The sequence below is a fragment of the Silene latifolia genome, chromosome X (assembly GCF_048544455.1).
Source record: "Silene latifolia isolate original U9 population chromosome X, ASM4854445v1, whole genome shotgun sequence".
NCBI classification, from domain to species: Eukaryota; Viridiplantae; Streptophyta; class Magnoliopsida; order Caryophyllales; family Caryophyllaceae; genus Silene; species Silene latifolia.
Genome location: NC_133537.1, coordinates 238,932,688 through 238,953,814, shown reverse-complemented (window position 1 = coordinate 238,953,814; position 21,127 = coordinate 238,932,688). Strand labels below are relative to the sequence as shown.

Sequence of the window (21,127 nt, the reverse complement as noted above, 5' to 3'; positions counted from 1 at the left end):
ATGTTAGTTAATGCACCATATCCGCCTAAAACCAAACCACCTACTAAAATGCATGAAAATTGACACATATAAGTTGTATGTTAGTTTTCATAGACATACAGATGTCACATGTTTATTAAGCCATCATCTTAGTTTATTCATTCACGCATGCTAGATATTAGTTCACTTAAAATGAATTAAAATAAAGTTGATGAGATCTTCCTCTAAAACGGAAATTGAGATTAGTCTTTATAAGGGCAAACAACTATGAATCCCTTCTTCGTCGGTAGGCATAATATGACCCCTTCTACGTTGGGTAAGTAGTTTGTGTTAACTTAGTTTATCTCAACATTATAGTCCGAAGAGTTTCTCGTGATTATGATGAACTAAAGATAGAATTTACAGAAATTTATCGACCAAGAATTCTAACAGTAGAATTAGCCAAAAGGTTGGCTTATCAATTTACAGATAATTGAGTCTTGGGATCATTTATATAATTCTTGAGGAAGGTCAATTGTATAAATGCTTGAGTCTTCGCGTTATGACATTAGATCATTAGACTTAAATTAAAACGATGCACATGCTTATTATTTATTCTTCTTTTCGCAGTGTAGAACACGTTTACATTACTGTTACAACAAATGGCTGGAAATAACGAAATCCCAATGCCTAGTGCCACACTTGGACGCGAGTCCTGGCTGAAAGTTTTTATGGACAACATGAATCAGGACACGCGACTGAAGAATGATGGGTCCAACTTTGCGGATCGGGAGGCAAGACTACGTAATCTTTGCCATTGCTTTGACGGTAAGCTCAAGTACTTAATCGAGCCAATACCGGTCAAACCAGCCCCCAATGCGGGAGTTAACGAGTCACTTGCTTATAGTGATTTCGTTATGGAAGCGGGTGCGATAAAGAACGTACTCATCTTTGCAATGGAAACCAATTTGGAGAGACGCTTCATTGCCCAAGGTGCGAACAAGATTTTCACCACGCTCACTAACGAGTTCTCAAAAGCACCGAGAATCGTTACTTATGAGCATACCTGTCGCTTCTTTGATGCGAAACTCCAAAAGGGCCAACCAGTTAGCCCACACATTCTTAACATGATTGAAAATGTCGAGAAGTTGGAGGCACTTGATTGCAAAATCAGTGAGAGCATTGTCATTGACCAAATGCTTCATTCTCTTCACGATGGTTTTGCCCTTTTCAGGGCGAACTACTACATGAATGACTTGAAAAACAGTCCTCATGAGCTGCACTCCCTTCTCGTACAGACCGAGAAGGATATGAAATTGAGTGGGAGCATGAAGCAGGATGTTCTCACGATTTCCAACAAGGGTAAAGGTAAGGGCAAAGCTCCAGGCGACCTAACTGTAGGTAAGCCAAAATTCAAGAAGCCAGGAAACGGTAAGAGTGGGCCTGGTGAGACTAGTGGCTCACAGGGCAAGGCAAAGAGCAAGGGCGGTGACATTGAGTGCCACCATTGTCACAAGTCTGGACATTGGAGGAGGAACTGTCCCGTCTACCGTGAGGACATCAAAGCAGGCCGCGTCGTTCCTGTTGGTATGTCATCTTATATTCATATGATTGAGATTAACCATGCAAGTTTCGGAACTTGGGTACTTGATACTGGTTGTGGTTCTCATCTGTGTAATAATTTGCAGGGCCTAAGAAACATCACACCTCTCGGAAAGGGTGATGTGGACTGCGAGTCGGGAATGGAGCCGTTCTTGCTGCTTTGTCTCGAAGGGAACATATGTAATCCAACTCCCTAGTGGTTTTGAGTTATTTTTAAATAATCACACTATGTACCCAGTTTGTCTAAGAACATTATTTCAGTTTCCGTACTTGATAAAGACGGATTTTCATTTTTAATAAAGGATAATAGCTGTATTTTCTCTTTCAATGAAATGATTTATGGCAAAGCGGTTTCCATGAATGGAATTTACATCTTAGATCAAACCACGGAAGTATTATACATGAATAATAAGAAATTAAAGGTTGGTGACAAAGATCAAACCTATCTATGACATTGTCGAATGGGACATATAAATGAGAAACACGTAAAGAAACTCGTCGATAATGGGACTATTCCCGCATTTGAATTTTCTACATATGGCACATGTGAATCATGTCTCATTGGCAAAATGACTCGAATTTCCTTCAAAGGTGTTGGAATGCGCGCTAGTGACCTATTAGGACTCATACAGACTGATGTTTGTGGACCTATGTCAATTACCGCTAGAGATGGCTATAGATATTTATCACTTTCACGGACGATTTGAGTAGATATGGATATGTCTACTTAATGAAACATAAAAGTGAGTCCTTTGAGAAATTCAAGGAATACCAGAACAGGGTTGAAAACCAACTGGGTAGAAAGGTTAAAGCACTCCGTTCAGATCGGGGTGGCGAATATCTTTCAAATGAGTTTGATCAACACCTTAAAGACTGTTGAATCGTTTTGCAGTTAACTCCACCTGGAACACCTCAATTAAATGGTGTGTCCGAACGGAGAAATCGAACCTTACTTGATATGGTTCGATCCATGATAAGTCACACGGTAGTGCCTGATTCATTATGGGGTTTTGCTCTTTTGTCAGCTGCTCTTATACTTAACCGAAGTCCGACTAAAGCTGTCGACAAGACTCTATATGAAATGTAGAAGGGAACGGTCCTTAACTTGTCCTTTATTCGGGTTTAGGGCTGCGAGGCTTATGTCAAGTGGAGACACGAGGATAAGCTCGGCCCGCGATCGGTCAAGACATACTTTATAGGTTATCCAAAAGGAACGTTTGGTTATTACTTCTATTCGCCTACCGAACATCGAGTTTTTGTTGCGGCTAGTGCGACGTTCTTAGAGAAAGAATTTCTCGAGAACAAGACGAGTAATAGAACCTTCGAGCTGTCGGAGATTCCAGAACCAACAACCGAGGAACGGATGGAGGAAGTTATTCCTCCAACTGATGATACGGTTAATATTCCTGAGGAACCTAGGAGCTAGGTCGGGTAGAGTCTCTAATCCTCCGGACAGATACATTGGTATGGTCGCGGAGAATGGCGTTTTACTCCTAGAGAGTAATGAACCCGCTACCTATAAAGGTGCTATGGCCTGTTCCGACTCAAAGCTATGGCTCGAAGCCATGCAATCCGAGATGGACTCTATGTATGAGAATGACGTATGGGATCTTGTTGATTTACCTAATAAGGTAAAACCTCTACAGTGCAAATGGCTTTACAAAATAAAGCGTTCTGTAGACGCGCAACCAGATACCTATAAGGCACAACTAGTGGCAAAAGGTTTCACTCAAGTGCACGGATTGCATTATGATGAGATTTTTGCACCTGTAGTCATGCTACGTTCCATTCGGATAATCTTAGCGATTGCCGCATTTCATGACTAAGAAATTTGGCAAATGGATGTGAAAACCGCCTTCTTAAACGGTTATTTGGAGGAAGAGTTGTACATGGTGCAACCCGAAGGTTTCATAGATCCTGAACATCCTAAGAAAGTATGCAAGCTTAAGCGTTCCATTTATGGACTTAAGCAAGCTTCTCGGAGTTGGAATCATCGTTTCGACCAGGTGATAAAAGAGTATGGTTTCACTCGATCGGTCGAGGAACCATGCTTATATATCAAGTCGAGTGGGAGCAAGATTGTATTCTTGATATTGTATGTCGATGACATACTCTTGATTGGGAATGACATTCCTCTCCTATCATCGGTTAAAGAATGGTTGAAGAACCATTTCCAGATGAAAGATCTGGGTGAGGCACAACGCATTTTGGGAATCCGTATCTACCGAGATAGATCACGACGGACGTTATCACTTAGTCAGGAGTCTTATTTGGATAAGATTCTTGAGAAGTTCAGCATGACCAACTCCAAGAAGGGGAACCTTCCAGCGATACTAAGCTATGCGCAATTGGTTACGCAAATGCTAGCTTCCAAACAGATCGAGATGATTCAAAATCTCAGTCCGGGTTCGTCTTCACTCTTAATGGTGTTGCGGTCAGCTGTAAGAGTTCCAAACAGAGTGTTGTAGCAGATTATACCACTGAATCCGAGTACTATGCCGCTTCGGAAGCAGCTAAGGAAGCGATATGGATGCGTCAATTCTTACAAGGACTTACGATAGTTCCTAGTTCGAATGACCCGATCACCATCTATTATGACAATAGAGGTGCCATCTTCCAGGCTAAGGAGCCAAAGTCTAGCAACAAATCTAGACATGTACATCGGAAAGCTCACCTGATCCGTGATTACGTGGAGCAAGAAGAGTTAGTAATTGACAAGATTGCGACAGATGATAACATCGCGGACCCTCTCACTAAACCGTTGAATTTTGATAAGCATGAAGGGCACGTTATTTCCATGGGAATTAAACGTGTTCCTGAGTTGTAGTAGTTGATTATGAATTTGATACATTATCTTTTTCATATACTATTTATAACTTCATCGTTTCATTATAATATTTTGTTTTTCATGTGGATTGTACTGACAACTTTGAACACCACAAAGTGAACTGAATTACATTATATTTTGTTTTGGTCCGTAATCGCCTTAATGAGCTGATAACTCTGGCTATTATATTGTGCAGTCAATTGATGGTGGGTTCAACAACCATAAGTCAAACTGTTGACTGATCGATCACAAATGCGAGATTATAACGATACTTCGTAGGACAAATTTTTGTGACAACGTAATGGAGTCCTAAATGTTTAAAAACATTTGGTGCCAGGTCGTGGATAGGACATCCATTATGTTCCTAGAGTCGATTCTTTTGACTATCGACTGTCTCTTGAGATTAAGGCAGTTTTTGGGTGACTTTGGTTTCTTTCTCACGATCTGCCGAATCGGAGGCTAAGTAGATTTTTCCTGGGTCATTTCATACTGTGCTTACATCGGTAGGATTCGAGTTGAGGAAAATATCCAACCTTTATCAAGTATAGTTATTTCTCAGGGCCACTCGAGGAGTCGTAACTGAAATGCATGGCCATGCTCGAATGATGATTCGTTTATCAGTTAAGTTACTCTCTAGTCGGGGAAACCACTCTTGATAATGATCGCTTGTAAAATACGACCTTTGTGAATACGGATTTGCAAATTGTTTTACATTGAGTGGGAGAAATTTTAGGATATGGGAATCGGTTATCGCACATACACTTGTGAGGACAAGTGGGAGTTTGTTGGAGCTTGTGTCCTCCACAAATTAGTGTGATAACATTTGTAAATCTCTTACAGGTTCACAAGGGTATACTTCGTATTTTAATCAGTTGATTAACGATTACCTAATAACGGTTGGCTTGCTAGAGAGTTTGACGTTATTATCATACAGATGGCGGTGATCAACTGGTCCCTAAAGGTCACACCTAAAGGATGTGTTTGAGAGATGTGGTTATGGAAATGTAATCATATTGATGCCTTATATGACTAAACAGTTAGTCAATGTGTTGATGAGACGATTATTTAATGCCGATTAAATAATATTAGTTGAGACGAATTAACTGTCAATTCGTAAATTAAATATAATAAGTTATATTTAATTAATGTATATAATGTTAGCTTGAACGAATTAATATGTTAATTCGTAATTAAATGTAATCGGTTATATTTAATCAACAAGATGAATGTGTCATAGTGGTAATAGTAAGGGTACTCAAACCAAGAGGTTATGGGATCGATCCTCACTAAATGACAATTTATAAATAATATATTTTATACATTTTGCATACTACCAAAATAAGAAGATTTAATCTCCTTATTTTGGGTAAGTACAAAAACCGAAAAAAGAGAAATTAATTCTCCTAATTTCGGAAATGGGCCGAAACATTAGAAGAAGAAAAATCTACCCTAATTGCTCCTCTTACTCGGTTTATAGGGAGATTAAGGAGGAATTTTTCTAACCTAATTTTTTCTTAACTCATTCTTGCCTCTCATCTCAACACAAAAACCGAAAACCCTAATTAATTTACAGAAATTGAGGGATCGATTCTAGCAACAAGTTAAGGGCATATCTCATATCGTCTTGGGTGCAACTGATAGGCGAATATCAACTTTGATATTGTTCTTAAGTCGTTTTTGCCAGGACCGAAGGTTATTTCTTAATCCTTTACGATTTTGTTTATGCAATTTATTTTATGACTAGTTTCATCATTATAAATTTCGTTATAATCCTTTAAATTAAGGGGATGCATACAGATAAATCCCACAGTTATGACCCTAGATCAAGGCTTTGTAGATCCTTGTCACCACAACAATGACTCGGATTCTTACATGAATGAAGACAACTATGTACCGAGGTCTACACAAGACCTCTACCATGAAAATGAACAAGCCTTTGATTACTTCTACAAGGCATTGAGATACATCAACAACGCCCTTACTTTACCCCTTTGACATCTCTAAAATGAAGGAGAGTTTGGTGGAGTCCTCCCTAAACCACCATTTGTAAATATGCTAACCTCTTAACTTGCATTTCATTTATTTTGTGCATTACTCTATTTTTGCATTGCATCTTATATGCTTTGTTATAGGTTTTTTGTGACATGAGAGCAAGTGAGGGAGTGTTCTCAAATGTGTTTGCAATGTGTAGTGTATGATGATCAAGTGTGGGGAAGCAATTGCCTAGGCTAACCAAGCCTTTGTAGTGCAACCCAATGACGGAAAAATAGGAATTGGAGGATCAAAGTAGCGGGAAAGGTATCCTCACGAGTAGACCTGAGCTCATGGGGATTGGAGCAAAGAAAAGAGGAGTTGTACTGCGGTCCGCTCGAGCTGGAAGCAAGACGAGCGTCCTTGAGCTCAGTTCGCTCGTCTCCAACTCAGGACGGGCGTCCCCATAGAGTAATGAAAATTCCTGAAGCATAATCCGCCCGTCCCTATAGCAGCTCGAGCATCCCTACCTGCTATTAGAATTAAAACACGGGATTAACTTCTTCATTCCTCATTTGTATCTTCTGCATTCACAAACACAAACACATTACCTCACTACAACACTCAACCAAATAATCAAAAACCCACAATACTCAACCAAATTCATCAAAAATCATTGCAAACTTCCACAAATTCAATTCAAATCACTCCTTTGTCAACATTTAGACCTTCAAACATCAAAATCTTCCCAAAATCAATCAAAAATTTCTAGGGTTAAGGCAATTCGAAAACCCCAAATTGATTGAGAAATTGATTGAAGTTGGAAGAAAGGAAGAACATTCAAGCATATCAAAGGTTTGATGACATCAATTACAAGGAGGAATCATCATGGAAAGAACAAAAGGAAACACTCAAGCATCAAAATCCCAAACTCTATCAAAAAGACAAAAAGTTCTAGCATCAAAAGCTTTGGTGGTGGTGGTGGAATAAGCTAGAGAGCAAGCAAGGGAGCCTATTGAGGCCATTGATGAAGTTTCTACAACAATACCGGAGGTCGAACAACTCAAGGACTATCCGGAGGTAATTTTTCTTTCTAATGAGTATAGAATTGCATTCGAATCCCTTGCCAAAAAGAAAGTCATTGCCACAAAGTTTGTTTGCCAAGATACGTTGCAAAAATTGGGAGTGCTTGATCAAACAAAAGCATTCTTCGAGTCTATGGGGTTATCTACCCTATTTGAGATGAATTAATTGACTTACCCCTCCCTCACCTTGGAATTCATTTATTCTTTGAGGGAGTATAAGATTGAGACTCGAAGATATGTTGAGTTTCGGCTTGAGAACCAAAGTAGGAAAATGATTAAGGAACATTTCGGTAAGGTATTTGGACGTCATTGTTAGGTTTATTTACCTATTATTTGACTCTTCTAATAGTGAACTAATTAACTTCTTAATTATTTGTTATTTAGATCTAGTGCATGCATAACAAAATAAGAGATTTGTAAGAAAAACAATGTCCCTTACATTGTAATTTTTGGATTTATGGGCACAAGTAAGGTCTCCTACCTTCACTTGTTCTTGAGCTATGATGAGTATTAGGATGATCCTCCAAAACTCTATATTAAGAGCTCTCCTTTTGATTGCACCCAAGATTAGCCCTTATCTCTACTAAATAATATTAACTAGATATTTATTTAGTAGTCTACCTTAAAAATGATTACTAATACTCATATATTACACTAATAATATTAGTAATCTCATTAAACAAATTAGATCATCATTTCTCATGTTTTAGAGAAAGATGAATTATGTAAGAGAGATGTATGCATGTATGAATGAATGTGTATTAGTGGAATGAATAAGGGAACAAATTCTCTTAAAGAAGATGTGGAGAAACCGGTTGGGGGTCAAGGGCTTAATGCCAAAAATTGGCATCTTCTTTTTCTTTTACTCCTCTCCATAATGTAGTTGTGTAAGGATACTAATTGTAGGTATGATTATATTAATCTTATCACATAAAATAATATCATCCACACTCCACTACAACCTCCATTTTCGTCCACTTACATAAAATGGACTACCATTTTATTTTTTCTATTTGTCATTTGTTATACAATATGTCACATGTAGTATGATACATGTTATTAATTAATTTAATGCAGATTTATCAAATAAATATCATTTTATAAATTAATTAAATTATATATAACAAATTGACTAGTGATACTTGATCACATAAATAAAATGGGTCATATAATTATAATTCACAACATATTGTAATTTTTTTTGGTGGAATGTGAGTATGTATTATATATATCAAATAATAAGTTTAAGTACAAAAAATCAAGCAACCATTACATATAAGTTCTTTTATCTTAGCCAATTTATCTCTGCCTTGGTCAAATACTGGAAATATCGATCTCTAATTCTGGCTTTCACCTCTTCTATAATATGCTCTGAACATTTGCCTGGTCTGGTTATGACCCCATCAATTATCCTACACCTGTTTCTTTCCTGCCATATGTGATACATTGCTCCCCAAACAACAGCTGCCTGTACTCCCATCTGCAATTTAGTACCAGTCCTCTGCAAGCACCGGCCAAGTACATTACTGTCAGGAAAATGGCAGTCTAGCTTCTGGTTGATGCAGCATATAACTTGCTTGCTGTAAGCACATTTAAAAAATAAGTTATCACCCCCTTCAGTAGCTTGAGCACATAAGTAACAGCGATCATCAATATCCATGCCATACTGAACCAGCTTATCATTAGTTCTAAAGGCTCCATGTGCAAATAACCATCCTAAGAACTGGTGCTTAGGCACCACCCAGGCATTCCAAATAAATCTTGCCCATGGTACCTTTGGTTTACTTCCTTTAAGCCATTCATAACACCCAGCAGGTGAGAACTCTTTGCCATGTACATCCCACTGTCTATTAACATAGTCAGGGAGCATTTCTTGCTTAACTCTGCAAATTCTTCTCCAAACCCAGCTAGAATTAGCAGTAGGCTTGTAATCCATCCAAGCTTTCCCTTTCAAATAATTCCGTTTCACCCAGTTTACCCAGATAGAATTCTTCTGCCCTGCTACCCAGTTCACTAATCTCCCCACCATTGCTGTGTTCATGACTTCCTGATCCTTAATACCAAGGCCCCCTTCTTCTTTTGGCCTTCAAACCTTGTACCAAGCCACCAAGGGTACTCTTCTATAATCTACGCTGTTGTCCCACAGGAAGTTCCTGCAGGTTGCCTCAATCCTAGTTATGATCCCTTTAGGTAGAACAAACATGGAAGCCCAATAAGAATGTAGAGAAGATAGGACAGACTGCACCAGTACTAGCCTCCCACTATAAGAGAATTTCCTTGCTCCATAGCTATTAATCCTACTGCAAACTCTCTCCGCCAAGCATTCACAGTCTTTGTTTTTTTAATCTTGTGGTTTGTATAGGCATTCCCAGGTATTTGAAAGGTAGGTTACCTTCTACAAACCCTGACACTCTGAGGATATCTTGCTTGATGTAGTCTGGTACACCCTTAAAGTAAGCATTTGATTTAGGAACACTAACTTTCAGACCAGAAGCTTTAGAGAATGTAGAGAAGGACCTGAGCAGTAGCATCATTGACTTAGTGTCCCCTCTACTAAAGAGTAAGACATCATCAACAAACATCAAGCTAGCCAATTTCTGCTGTTTGCATAATAGGTGATAGTGAAAATTATATCTAGCAGAAGCATACTTTAGTGTCCTTGTCAAATAATCCATGCAAAGAGTAAAGATTAAGTGAGAAAGAGAATCCCCTTATCTGAGTCCTCTCTTACCATTGAAGTAACCAAACATATCTCCATTAATTGACAAGGAGAAGGTAGTAGTTGTGATGCATTACATGACCATAGTCTTAAAATCAGCTGGAAACTTGAGCATATCCAACAACTGAGCAACAAAAGACCATTCAACTATGTCATATGCTTTTTGCAAGTCTATTTTGAACATACATCTAGGAGTTGCATTTGGTCTTTCATATAACCTTATGAGATCTTGGCAAATCATGATGTTCTCCTGGATGCTTCTGTTTTGAATAAAAGCCCCTTGATTTTGGTCAATCAAACTAGGTAGCACCTCAGCAAGCCTAGCACAAAGCAATTTGGAGATAACCTTATATAGTACATTGCAGTAGGCAATAGGACGGTACTGCAAAACAGTTTGAGGTCTGTCACACTTAGGAATTAGAGTTAGGGTAGTTGCATTGATCTGCTTCAGGAGTTGCCTCTACTGGAAGAAATCTTTGACAGCATTTATAATATTCTCCCCTATCACTTCCCATGCATCCTTAAAAAAACCTGCTGGTACACCCATCAGGGCCAGGTGATTTTGTATCAGGGATACTAAACAAGGCATCCCTAATTTCTTTCCCAGTGACTGGCCTAAGCAGGTAACCACTGTGTTCATCAGTACACCTTGATCCCTGATCAACAATCTTTCTATGTATTTTCTTTGTTTCCTGACTAGTATCAAGCAAATGCTAATAATAATCCAAGAAAGTTGTATGGATTTGATCAGGATTGTTGCATACCTTAACATTCATGTCCTCTATCTGTACTATCTTATTCCCATTTCTCCTCTTCTTAAGTAAACCATGGAAGAAAGAACTATAGTATCTCCCTGCTGGACCCATTGATGTTTAGCCTTCTGGCTTACGAAACTAGCACGTGCTGCATACTTCCCCCTTAACTCATTAGAAGCCTCATATTCATCAGCAATAAGCTGTACATTGGATGGGTCCTTACCTAGCTGTTCCTGCATCTCCCGAACTTTCTTTTTCAAGATTTCAGTAGAGTTCTCAATGTCACTGAACCTGTCTCTATTCAATTGCTTCAAAACTGGCTTTAGCAACTTAAGATTCTTTACCACTTTGAACATAGGCGTGCCTGCAATATTCCTATCCCAAGAACTTCTGATTGTAGGCTTAAAATTCTTTGATCCACCCCACATATTGAAGTATTTAAAACATCTATTGCCTTGGGTTTGCTTAGAACTGCTGACAATACAAGATGTATGATCAAGCATACCTTCAGGTAGGAAATGAGCATATAAATCAGGCAAAAGATCACACCAGGCTATGTTCACCAAAAATCTATCAATCCTGCTATAAATCCTATCCTCAGGCTTTTGTTTGTTGTTCCAAGTGAAAAGAGATCCTATAACAGTGATATCTACCACACCACAGTCCTCTACACACCTTCTAAAAGGTTCCATTTCAGTGGAAGCAGTATTACCTCCAACTCTCTCAGTGGCAGCTAAAACACAATTGAAATCCCCAGCTATAGCCCAAGGTCCAGTGATATGTATAGCCAACCTCCTCAAATGATCCTAGAGAGGAGCTCTCTCATGTATACCATTGAAAGCATAGACCATAGTTAAATGAAAAGCACATCTATTGACCACAGACTCAACCTTCATATGTATATATTGTGTATTATACTCTAGGAATTGGATTCTAAAAGATTTTGGTTGCCAAAGAATCCAAATCCTCCCACCCTTATGATATCCATTGGTAGTTATGCATCATTTATTAAAACTATTTACAACCTTAATATAAGATTTCTTCTTTATTTTAGTCTCTAAAAGACCAAATAAACCAATGCCTTTATTCTGTAAGAAATAATTGATATCCTGCTGTTTACCTACTTTATTCATGCCCCTTATGTACCAAAATCCTAATTTATCCATTAGAAATTTTGGGAGATAAAACATTACCATTTGCTCTACTAGCCAACTTTGAAGGAGAGGTAACAATGTACCTATAAGAATGAGCACCAAACCCCTCAGTACTGTAACCACCCTTCTCAGCATCTTGTCCCTGCAACCTTACCAGACGTTTAATAGGTGTAACAGTCCTAGGAGAATTATGAATCTGCCTATAAGGTGTTACAACCACTGTGACATCCTTATGAACAATAGCCTGCTTCACAACTGGTCTCCACACCTGCTTGATAGGCCTGCTCTTCTGTTTTCCCTGCACAACTTTCCTACACTGCTCCATGTCATGCCCCATTCCCAAACATTTTTTGCATTTGACAGGCCTCCATTCATATTCAATGGCCACCTCAATGACAGACCCTTTTTCATCTTTGAATGCAATTTTTGCTGGCAATTCTTGGTCCACCAAAAGTTCAACCATGACTCTAGCATACCCCAGCCTCGTTTTCTCTTCTGTAGCTAAGTCACTCTTTATGAACTTGCCAACTATGCCTGAAATTTTTGGTAACCCTTTGCCCTAGAATTTCAGAGGCAGGTTATGGATTTGTATCCATGAAGGCACAACTTTGACATCTTTCTTCCTCAATTCCAAATCCTTTGTCCACGATTTCACAATCATTGGTTTATTGTCAAACAAGTAATGCCCTGATTGCAACACCCTCTCTTTCATTTCCATGGACTTAAACCGTACCAAAAATATTCGATCTAGCATAAAAGATATTTTATAATATTATACTTTGTCCATATCCTTCTTATGAATCCTTCAATAATCTCCCATGGCGGATTTACTCCCAAGATGAAACAAACAACAGCCTGACTCCAATATTCTATCTCTTCCTCAACATACTCCATTTGAATCTGTAATAAGTCGTTTACCTCTGTTTTAGGACTATCTTCAGCAGTTCTCTGTTCTCCAGTTTCAGGGATAACTTCCACCTCGTCAACAACATCATCATCCTCCTCCTCTACTTCATCATCCATTTCATCTTCTTCATCCTCTGTTTCCACGACTAGTTCAGGGATACCAGTTATCTCATTGATATTTTTAGTCTTTTCCCCGTCATCAACATCCGGACCCTTTTGTTTCTCAGTAGGGTTTGTAATCTCCACCCCCCGTCTACTGTCAAGTTCTCCTCATCTGCTAAAACTTCTGTGGACTCATCAGGTTGATTGGCAGGGATACTTCGTCCACGTAAAGTCATTTCTCTCTGTCGTTGCAAATTTGACTTCCTAGCCATAGGCGCGGAAATCAAGGTCAAAGTCGCTTTCTCTCTCTACGCAGTCATAGCTTCTCTCTCTAGGGTTTTTTGTCAAATAAGCTTTTACATATTGTAATTATAATTAACCATTCATTCTATCTCAATTGTTTCACAAACAATAATCGATTTTAGTAATAAAGTATCTCAATTACTAAAATAAATCTTATTTAATCAAATTACAATAAGATATAAATATTCTCCCTCACAAATTGAATTGTTCAATTTTAAGGAATTGATTAACTTGTATCATCATACAATCAATCAAGTTTACTGATAAGGGCATCATCCTTTATGTGTGACCTTAAGGGATCAACTGACCACCACCGTCCTACGACAGTAACATCAAACTCTAGCAAGCCAATCATTACCGATTAATGTTGATCAGTTGACTATTTAATTTATCATCCCTTTCGTATTCTTATTATGAGATTTAATTATGATATTAAATCATGTGATCGCACTATTGTTGAGGACACATACTCCAACAATCTCCCACTTGTCCGAGACGTGTGTGCGTCACCAATTCTCTTGTCTTATTACAATCTCCCACTCAATGCAAGGTGTCTCGCAGGTCGTACTTACATTTGATCATATCTTGAGTGGTTTCCTCGATCTGGAGAGTAACTGTCTGACTGGAATTATCTACCATAGATACCTTCCGAGCGTGGCCACGCATTTCCAGTTCACTACTCCTCGAGTGGCCTTGAGATTTCAATTAACCCTGACAAGGAGGTGGACAATTCCTATCGCACTATTCCCTTCGTTTAGCCACAGTTCATCATAACCCAAAATATACTCATTTGAACTCAGTTACGACAGTCGTAGAGCATGAATCAAAGCCAATCAGAAATTTGTGCCAACTTGGGCGAATAGTCTCTAGTCAAAAAAATTCACTCATAATAATACTATAGTAGCTCTTGCCACGACCAGGCTTTATGAATTACCAGAACTCTATAAGCGGTCACTGCCCGACAGAGTGTCCCATACAGTCTGCCTATGTGATCGACTAGTCATCCCATATGACTCTATGGCACTTGAACTTGCCATCAATCGCATCACACTCTAGTCACTTTGAGACGTCACCTCATATAAGTGACTAGGGCGAGTACTATGTCAATCCAGTTCACTTTAATGGGGTTCAATTGTCTCTACAACCCATTTGGATATAACAAAGTAAAGGGTGAGTGTAAAGAAACTCAAACGATAAATGTGATTATGATATATGAATAGTCAATACCCTATTACTACTTCATATCTTATAATCTATAATGTACCTTTTACACTTGTTGAAATGCAATAAAAGCTTGGCAAGTGGATATACTATATATCCATATATTCCAACTTTATCAATTTCTATTTTCTTCTTTTCAATGTTATATCCAATAACATGAATTTATCTAAGTATATGTCTAGTCTTCTTACCAGACTTGGGCTCTTTAACTTGAAAGATGCTCCCAGTGTTATCGCATAACTTGTGATAAAGTCAATTGTAGAGGGATTCACTCTTAATCCTTATGTTGACCATTTTTATCACAATTCACTTAGATTCCTTTTGTAGAATTTGCAATGGTCAAAACTAAAACACCTTTCTAGTTCTGACTCCTTAATCAATAAAATCAGCCTAGGATTTCGACAAATCCTTTTCAGTTTGGAAACTAAAGCTAGTGCAACCCTTCAACACATAACTTAGTACATCATCCATTCATATGAACAAATCCTCAATTGTTCTTTAAGGCTTTCACAAGACCATCTTATGAATTAACTTGTTATTGACTTATTATGCTCCTAGCATATGGTTCATCACAGCTTGTGCGTCTGTTGGCATACAAGATCATTCTAATGGCGGAATCATTAGCAATCGATTTCATGTGATCAACAACTTAATAGGTTCAGTGAACGACTATGACTCCATCATAGTAATTCCACTTCCATCAACATGAATACCCCATTCAACCTTGTTGATGTTAACCAGATACGAAAGATCTTATCATCATAAGACTCACAATTATATGCCAATATTCTCTCACATAGATTCAAAAATCTAGAATACTTTGCACCCTTTCCTAGTCTCCCAATCACTCTTCACAGAAGAGAGCATTGGTACATTATTCTCAATAAGTAATATGTCATCAACATATAAGACACGGGAAAAAATATTTCTAGCTCCCACTTAACTTCATGTATAAACATGATTCTTCAATCATGTGAACAATACCATTCTCAATTATCACATGAAAGAAAAGTATAATCCTTTAATGCTTGCTTAGGACCATTTTAGGATCACTTAAGAAGGCTATGCATAATATGTTAGGATTCTTAGATATTTATCTAAGTTTTTGTGTTCCAAACACATCCTTCTCTAAACTCCCATTTTTGAAAAGCGAATTTTTAATATCATTTGCGCTTCTTCATCAAAATGAAATGCGGCAATTCCTAACATAATTTATCTTGATTAACATCTTCATGTCAATCTATGCACTTTGGTACTCTAAAGCTCTATTTACCTTTAAGGAGACCCTCGCCTTAAAGTAAATATACTCTTGAGTAACAATTTTTGGATTGTAATGCTATGGCTCGTATGTAACAAGGTCGATTTAGGACAAGGTCATAATACCATTACTTTCGTAAAGCAACATTTTAACAACAAGACATGTGTGCTAAACTCCCACTGAGCTATACTCCCACTCTATCTTTATAGATTATAGTTCTATTACTTTCACAAAGTAACACTTTAACTATAAGACATGTTTGTGACGATCTAATCTACTCCCACTCTATCTCTCAGAAATACATCTATCTTCTTGAGAGATAGCTTTGTGAGTTACAAACATATATATGGTGGAGTATTGGAAGTTTCTCTATACTAACGCATTAGTTCATAAAAGACCAGCTCCATCATGGCAGCTTGATTCATGTTATATGCGAATCTGATCCATGTCATTTGTTAAATAGATTCTCTATTTCAGGTATTTCCTGGTTGACCATCCGCTTAGAATTACGTGTCCGTTTTGGATTGCAAATTCCCAAAATTGAGTTCGATAACTCAAACCTACTCATATTAGTTTGATCTTATGGGTAGTGACACTAGGTCATAATCCATATTTAATAAATCAAATTCATTACTTAGATCTTTGCCACCACGATCGGATCGTAATGCTTTAATTCCTTTTGTACAATTGGTTCTCTACTTCATTTTAGAAATTCCTCAAATTTTCTAAAAGCTTCACTTAATATTTGATTAAGTAAATATACCCATATCTACTTAAATCATTAGTAAAAGTGACAAAGTAGTCATAAATTCCCTTTGCGGTGATGCTCATTAGAACACATACATCGGCCTGTATTAGTCCCAACAAATCACTTTCTCGTGTTCCTTTACCACTAAAGGGAGTACAAATCATTTTGCGAAGGAGACAAGATTCGCATATTCCATATGGTTGAAAATCAAATGGTTCAATAAATCTAGTCGACACTAGCCTTTTAATGCGTTTCTCATTTATGTGACCTAATCGTAAAAAAGGCCAAATGTAAAAATCATTTGAATCACTTGTTATGAGTCTTTTGGATTGTATGTTATAGACTTCTTTGCTTGAGTTTAACGTTTCAAGAACATAAATGCCATTAATTGAAGTGTCTTGGCCCATGGCCAAGTTATTCTCATAAATTTCACAACAATTGTTCTTAATAGCAAAAGAAAGTTCTTCCATGTCTAACATGGCAACGGAAACGATGTTATTTGATAAAGAAGGTACAAAATAACAATTATGGTTTGTACAACTCAAAGCCATTAGCTAAAACAAGTACATAAGTCCCTCTTAAAGTGACGGCTAACCTAGCTCCATTTCCTTGTCGGAGATTTATATCACTCTTGTTTAGCTTTTCCACATTTCCAAGTCCCACTTGGAGTGATAAGTCCAACATTGATATCTTCCAAATACTTGGGGCAATTACGTTTCCAATGGCCCATGACATTATAATAATGACATTCCTCATAGGATTGGGCACCCTTCTTGGTCTTGGTCGTGGTAGTCTTATTATCCATTTCCAATTCATTATTAGGTTTGGGTTTTTCACCCATCTGTGCCTTTCCTTTATTAATACCATTACTCCTTTCAGTTGCAAGAACATTCTTGCTAGAACTCCCACTGAATTTAATATTTCTCCTTATTTCTTCAAACAAGGATGTCTTGGGTTTAGTGAGATTTTCTTCACAAGATTTTCTTACCAAAGTGGTGGGAATTAAAATTGGAGTGGGTGGTGTGGAGGTGGTAGCGTAATTCTCTAATCGTATCATTGTCAATACTCGGAGCACTTTTCATCGAATGATTGGAGCCATGAATTAATGGTGATTTGTGTAAGAGTATTAGATGAATCCATTGCGAATAAATAACTACAAAAACGGAAATAAAGGAAATAATTAACATCTATCGTTTTAATAATACTTGTAAACATTTTAAACAAGTTTAAGCATTTATATAGTGACCTCTACCCAACTATTATAAATGATTCCGAGATCCAAATTAATATTAAATTGGGCACGGTGAGCCGATTCATCCCTTATCAATATAACTTGATGGATTAACTCTTAGTCGATAAAAATTACTTTAATAATTATCTTTAGCCCGGAACACATGCGACTACGGTCACGAATACTTCCGTTGAGCTCAATCCAAATTTCGATGTAATAACATTTTATTACCCACTTACCCAACGTAACAAGTTTAGTACCCCGGTGAGCCGAGCCTACTTTCTCATGAAATTGGGACTCATGGTTTCTACTATTTGGTAAGGCTAATTCTCTATTATTATAAGTGAGAGGTCTTGTCAATTTATTATCTATCACGTTTTAAGTGAACTAAAGCGGTGAACTACGATAATTATAATTGACACGGTCGATGACTTGATATGATATGCATGTGTTGTTATGGCGATTTGGCAATGTATGCAACATATTAAAAGAAATGCAAAGCAATAATAATAAACTCCTAGTATGGCCTTCCTAAAATAGAAAACCAAATAATCTATTACACATTCGCAAACCCAACTCCTTTGGTCCCTTGAATCTTCAAGTGGCACGCTTCCCGAGAACACCGTCTTTGTCGGAACGCCTTCCCGAATGGCACCGTCTTGAAGAAGCTCCATAATTACAAATAATAATAAAAATACAAAGCTATTCCTATTATACATTTGTAATAAGAAAAACTAGTAAAAATAAAAGTGATACGAGATCACATTAAATTACAACCGAATCAATATTCCCTTTCATTACGGGTAATATCGATTAAAACTAAGGCCATACTAAGATAAAATTACATAATTCAAAATTATATAAATAAAAAACATTCAACAATTGAAATATGCAGCATTATAATATGTATCTATCATGCCAAATTATGTGCCAAATCGCCCTATTTAACTTATATCGTTTATATAACCCGATTTTATGGAAATGCGTGATAATAACTTCTTAAAATCACAAATCAATACTTAAATCATATTTAAGCTCAAGTTAATTATCCTAACACTCTTAGGACTCAAAAATTAGTCATCACTCAATTTTTGACAATAATTCAACTTGATTTAACTTTATGCTCATTTTTTACCTTAAAATCATAACATTTATGAAATAAATCCAAATTAAATTACAATATTTTTAAAATTTGAATTTTAAATTTTTGAACATTCTGGAATAATTCCATGACACTTATAATGTCAAAAATCATGGTTAAAAGTTTCGAATTTATTTCGAGAAAATATAGTTGCAATTTATCGGTTTTATCTCATAAAATATCTAAAGTATCCAAAAATTAATCCAATCAATTTTAAAACTTTAGATCTGATAAGTGGAATATTTATGCAACCTAAAATAATTTTCTCATGTCATGTAATTTATTTTAGCTATTTATGCTAAAATAGACACTATTTATGCCATTTTTACACTAAAAATTCATAAATCATGTAAAATGAAATCATTTCATCTCAAAATTTATATACAATGTGTAAATCATGCATGTGACAACATATTAAAATCGCATGGCCTGGTTCGAAGTTTAACTTTATTTAACCATTTTACCTCTTTTAATCCATTTTTATCTCATAAAAATCATAAATCATGCAATATTAATCAAATTAATACGAGATTTTAAAGAAAACTTGTAAAATATGCATGTGAAGTCATATTAAAGTTTCAAGGTCAGAGAGTAAGTTTAACCATTTTTAGTCATTTAACCTCCATTTATGCCATTTTTATCACATAAAAATCATAAATCTCATGAAATATAAATCACATTAATATAAAATTTTACATACAATACATAAAATATTCATATGAGATCATACTAAAAAATCATGATCAGTACTGAAGGTTAACTTATTTTAGTGAATAAAAGTTCATTTTACTCATAAAAATGTAATTATTTCACTAAAAATCATAAAAATGAACAATTAATTACCATAAATCATAAAAATGACCTAAAAACATTTTAGAACCAGAATGTATAACATGCATTATGATTTCGTGATTTACTCTTATAAATCACAAATTTTTAGTTTTAATTAAGTTACTTTTAACTCGGAAAAACCAAACCGATTATGCATGCAACATCCTATGCTCTAATACCACTTGTTAGGTTTATTTACCTATTATTAGACTCTTCTAATAGTGAACTAATTAACTTCTTAATTATTTGTTCTTTAGATCTAGTGCATGCATAACAAAATTAGAGATTTGTAAGAAAAACAATGTCCCTTACATTGTAATTTTCGGATTTATGGGCACAAGTAAGGTCTCCTACCTTCAATTGTTCTTGAGCTATGATGAGTATTAGGATGATCCTCCAAAACTCTATATTAAGAGCTCTCCTTTTGATTGCACCCAACATTTAACCCTTATCACTACTCAATAATATTTGCTAGATATTTATTTAGTAATCTACCTTAAAATTGATTACTAATACTCATATATTACACTAATAATATTAGTAATCTCATTGAACAAATTAGATCATTATTTCTCAAGTTTTAGAGAAAGATGAATTATGTAAGAGAGATGTATGCATGTATGAATGAATGTGCATTAGTGGAATGAATAAGAGAACAAATTCTCTTAAAGAAGAGGTGGAGAAACCGGTTGGGGGGTCAAGGGCTTAATGCCAAAAATTGGCCTCTTCCTTTTCTTTTACTCTTCTCCATAATGTAGGTGTGTAAGACTACTAATTGTAGGTATGATTATATTAATCTTATCAAATAAAATAATATCATCCACACTCCACTACAACCTCCATTTCGGTCCACTTACATAAAATGGATTACCATTTTATTTTCTCAATTTGTCATTTGTCACACAATATGTCACATGTAGTATGATACATGTTATTAATTAATTTAATGCATATTTATCAAATAAATATCATTTTATAAATTAATTAAATTACATATAACAAATTGACTAGCGATACTTGATCACATAAATAAAATGGGTCATATAATTATAATTCACAACATATTGTAATTATAATTAACCATTCATTCTTATCTCAATTGTTTCACAAACAATAATCGATTTTAGTAATAAAGTATCTCAATTACTTAAAAAAATCTTATTTAATCAAATTACAATAAGATATAAATATTCTCTCTCACAAATTGAATTGTTCAATTTTAAGGAATTGATTAACTTGTATCATCATACAATCAATCAACTTTACTGATAAGGGCATCATCCTTTAGGTGTGACCTTAAGGGAACAACTGACCA

General features: G+C 36.2%; 1 protein-coding gene across 1 annotated transcript; it reads right to left on the bottom strand.

Moving 5' to 3' along the window:
* Window positions 1-8,728: 8,728 nt before the first annotated feature.
* On the bottom strand, window positions 8,729-9,472 carry LOC141619722 (uncharacterized). The gene has a single exon (XM_074436743.1). It carries the CDS (start codon window positions 9,470-9,472, stop codon window positions 8,729-8,731), a length of 744 nt encoding a protein of 247 aa, XP_074292844.1.
* Window positions 9,473-21,127: the final 11,655 nt, after the last annotated feature.

Excerpts from the sequence above, each read along its gene's own strand:
- LOC141619722 (XM_074436743.1), bottom strand. The coding sequence starts at position 9,472 with ATGGTGGGGAGATTAGTGAACTGGGTAGCAGGGCAGAAGAATTCTATC.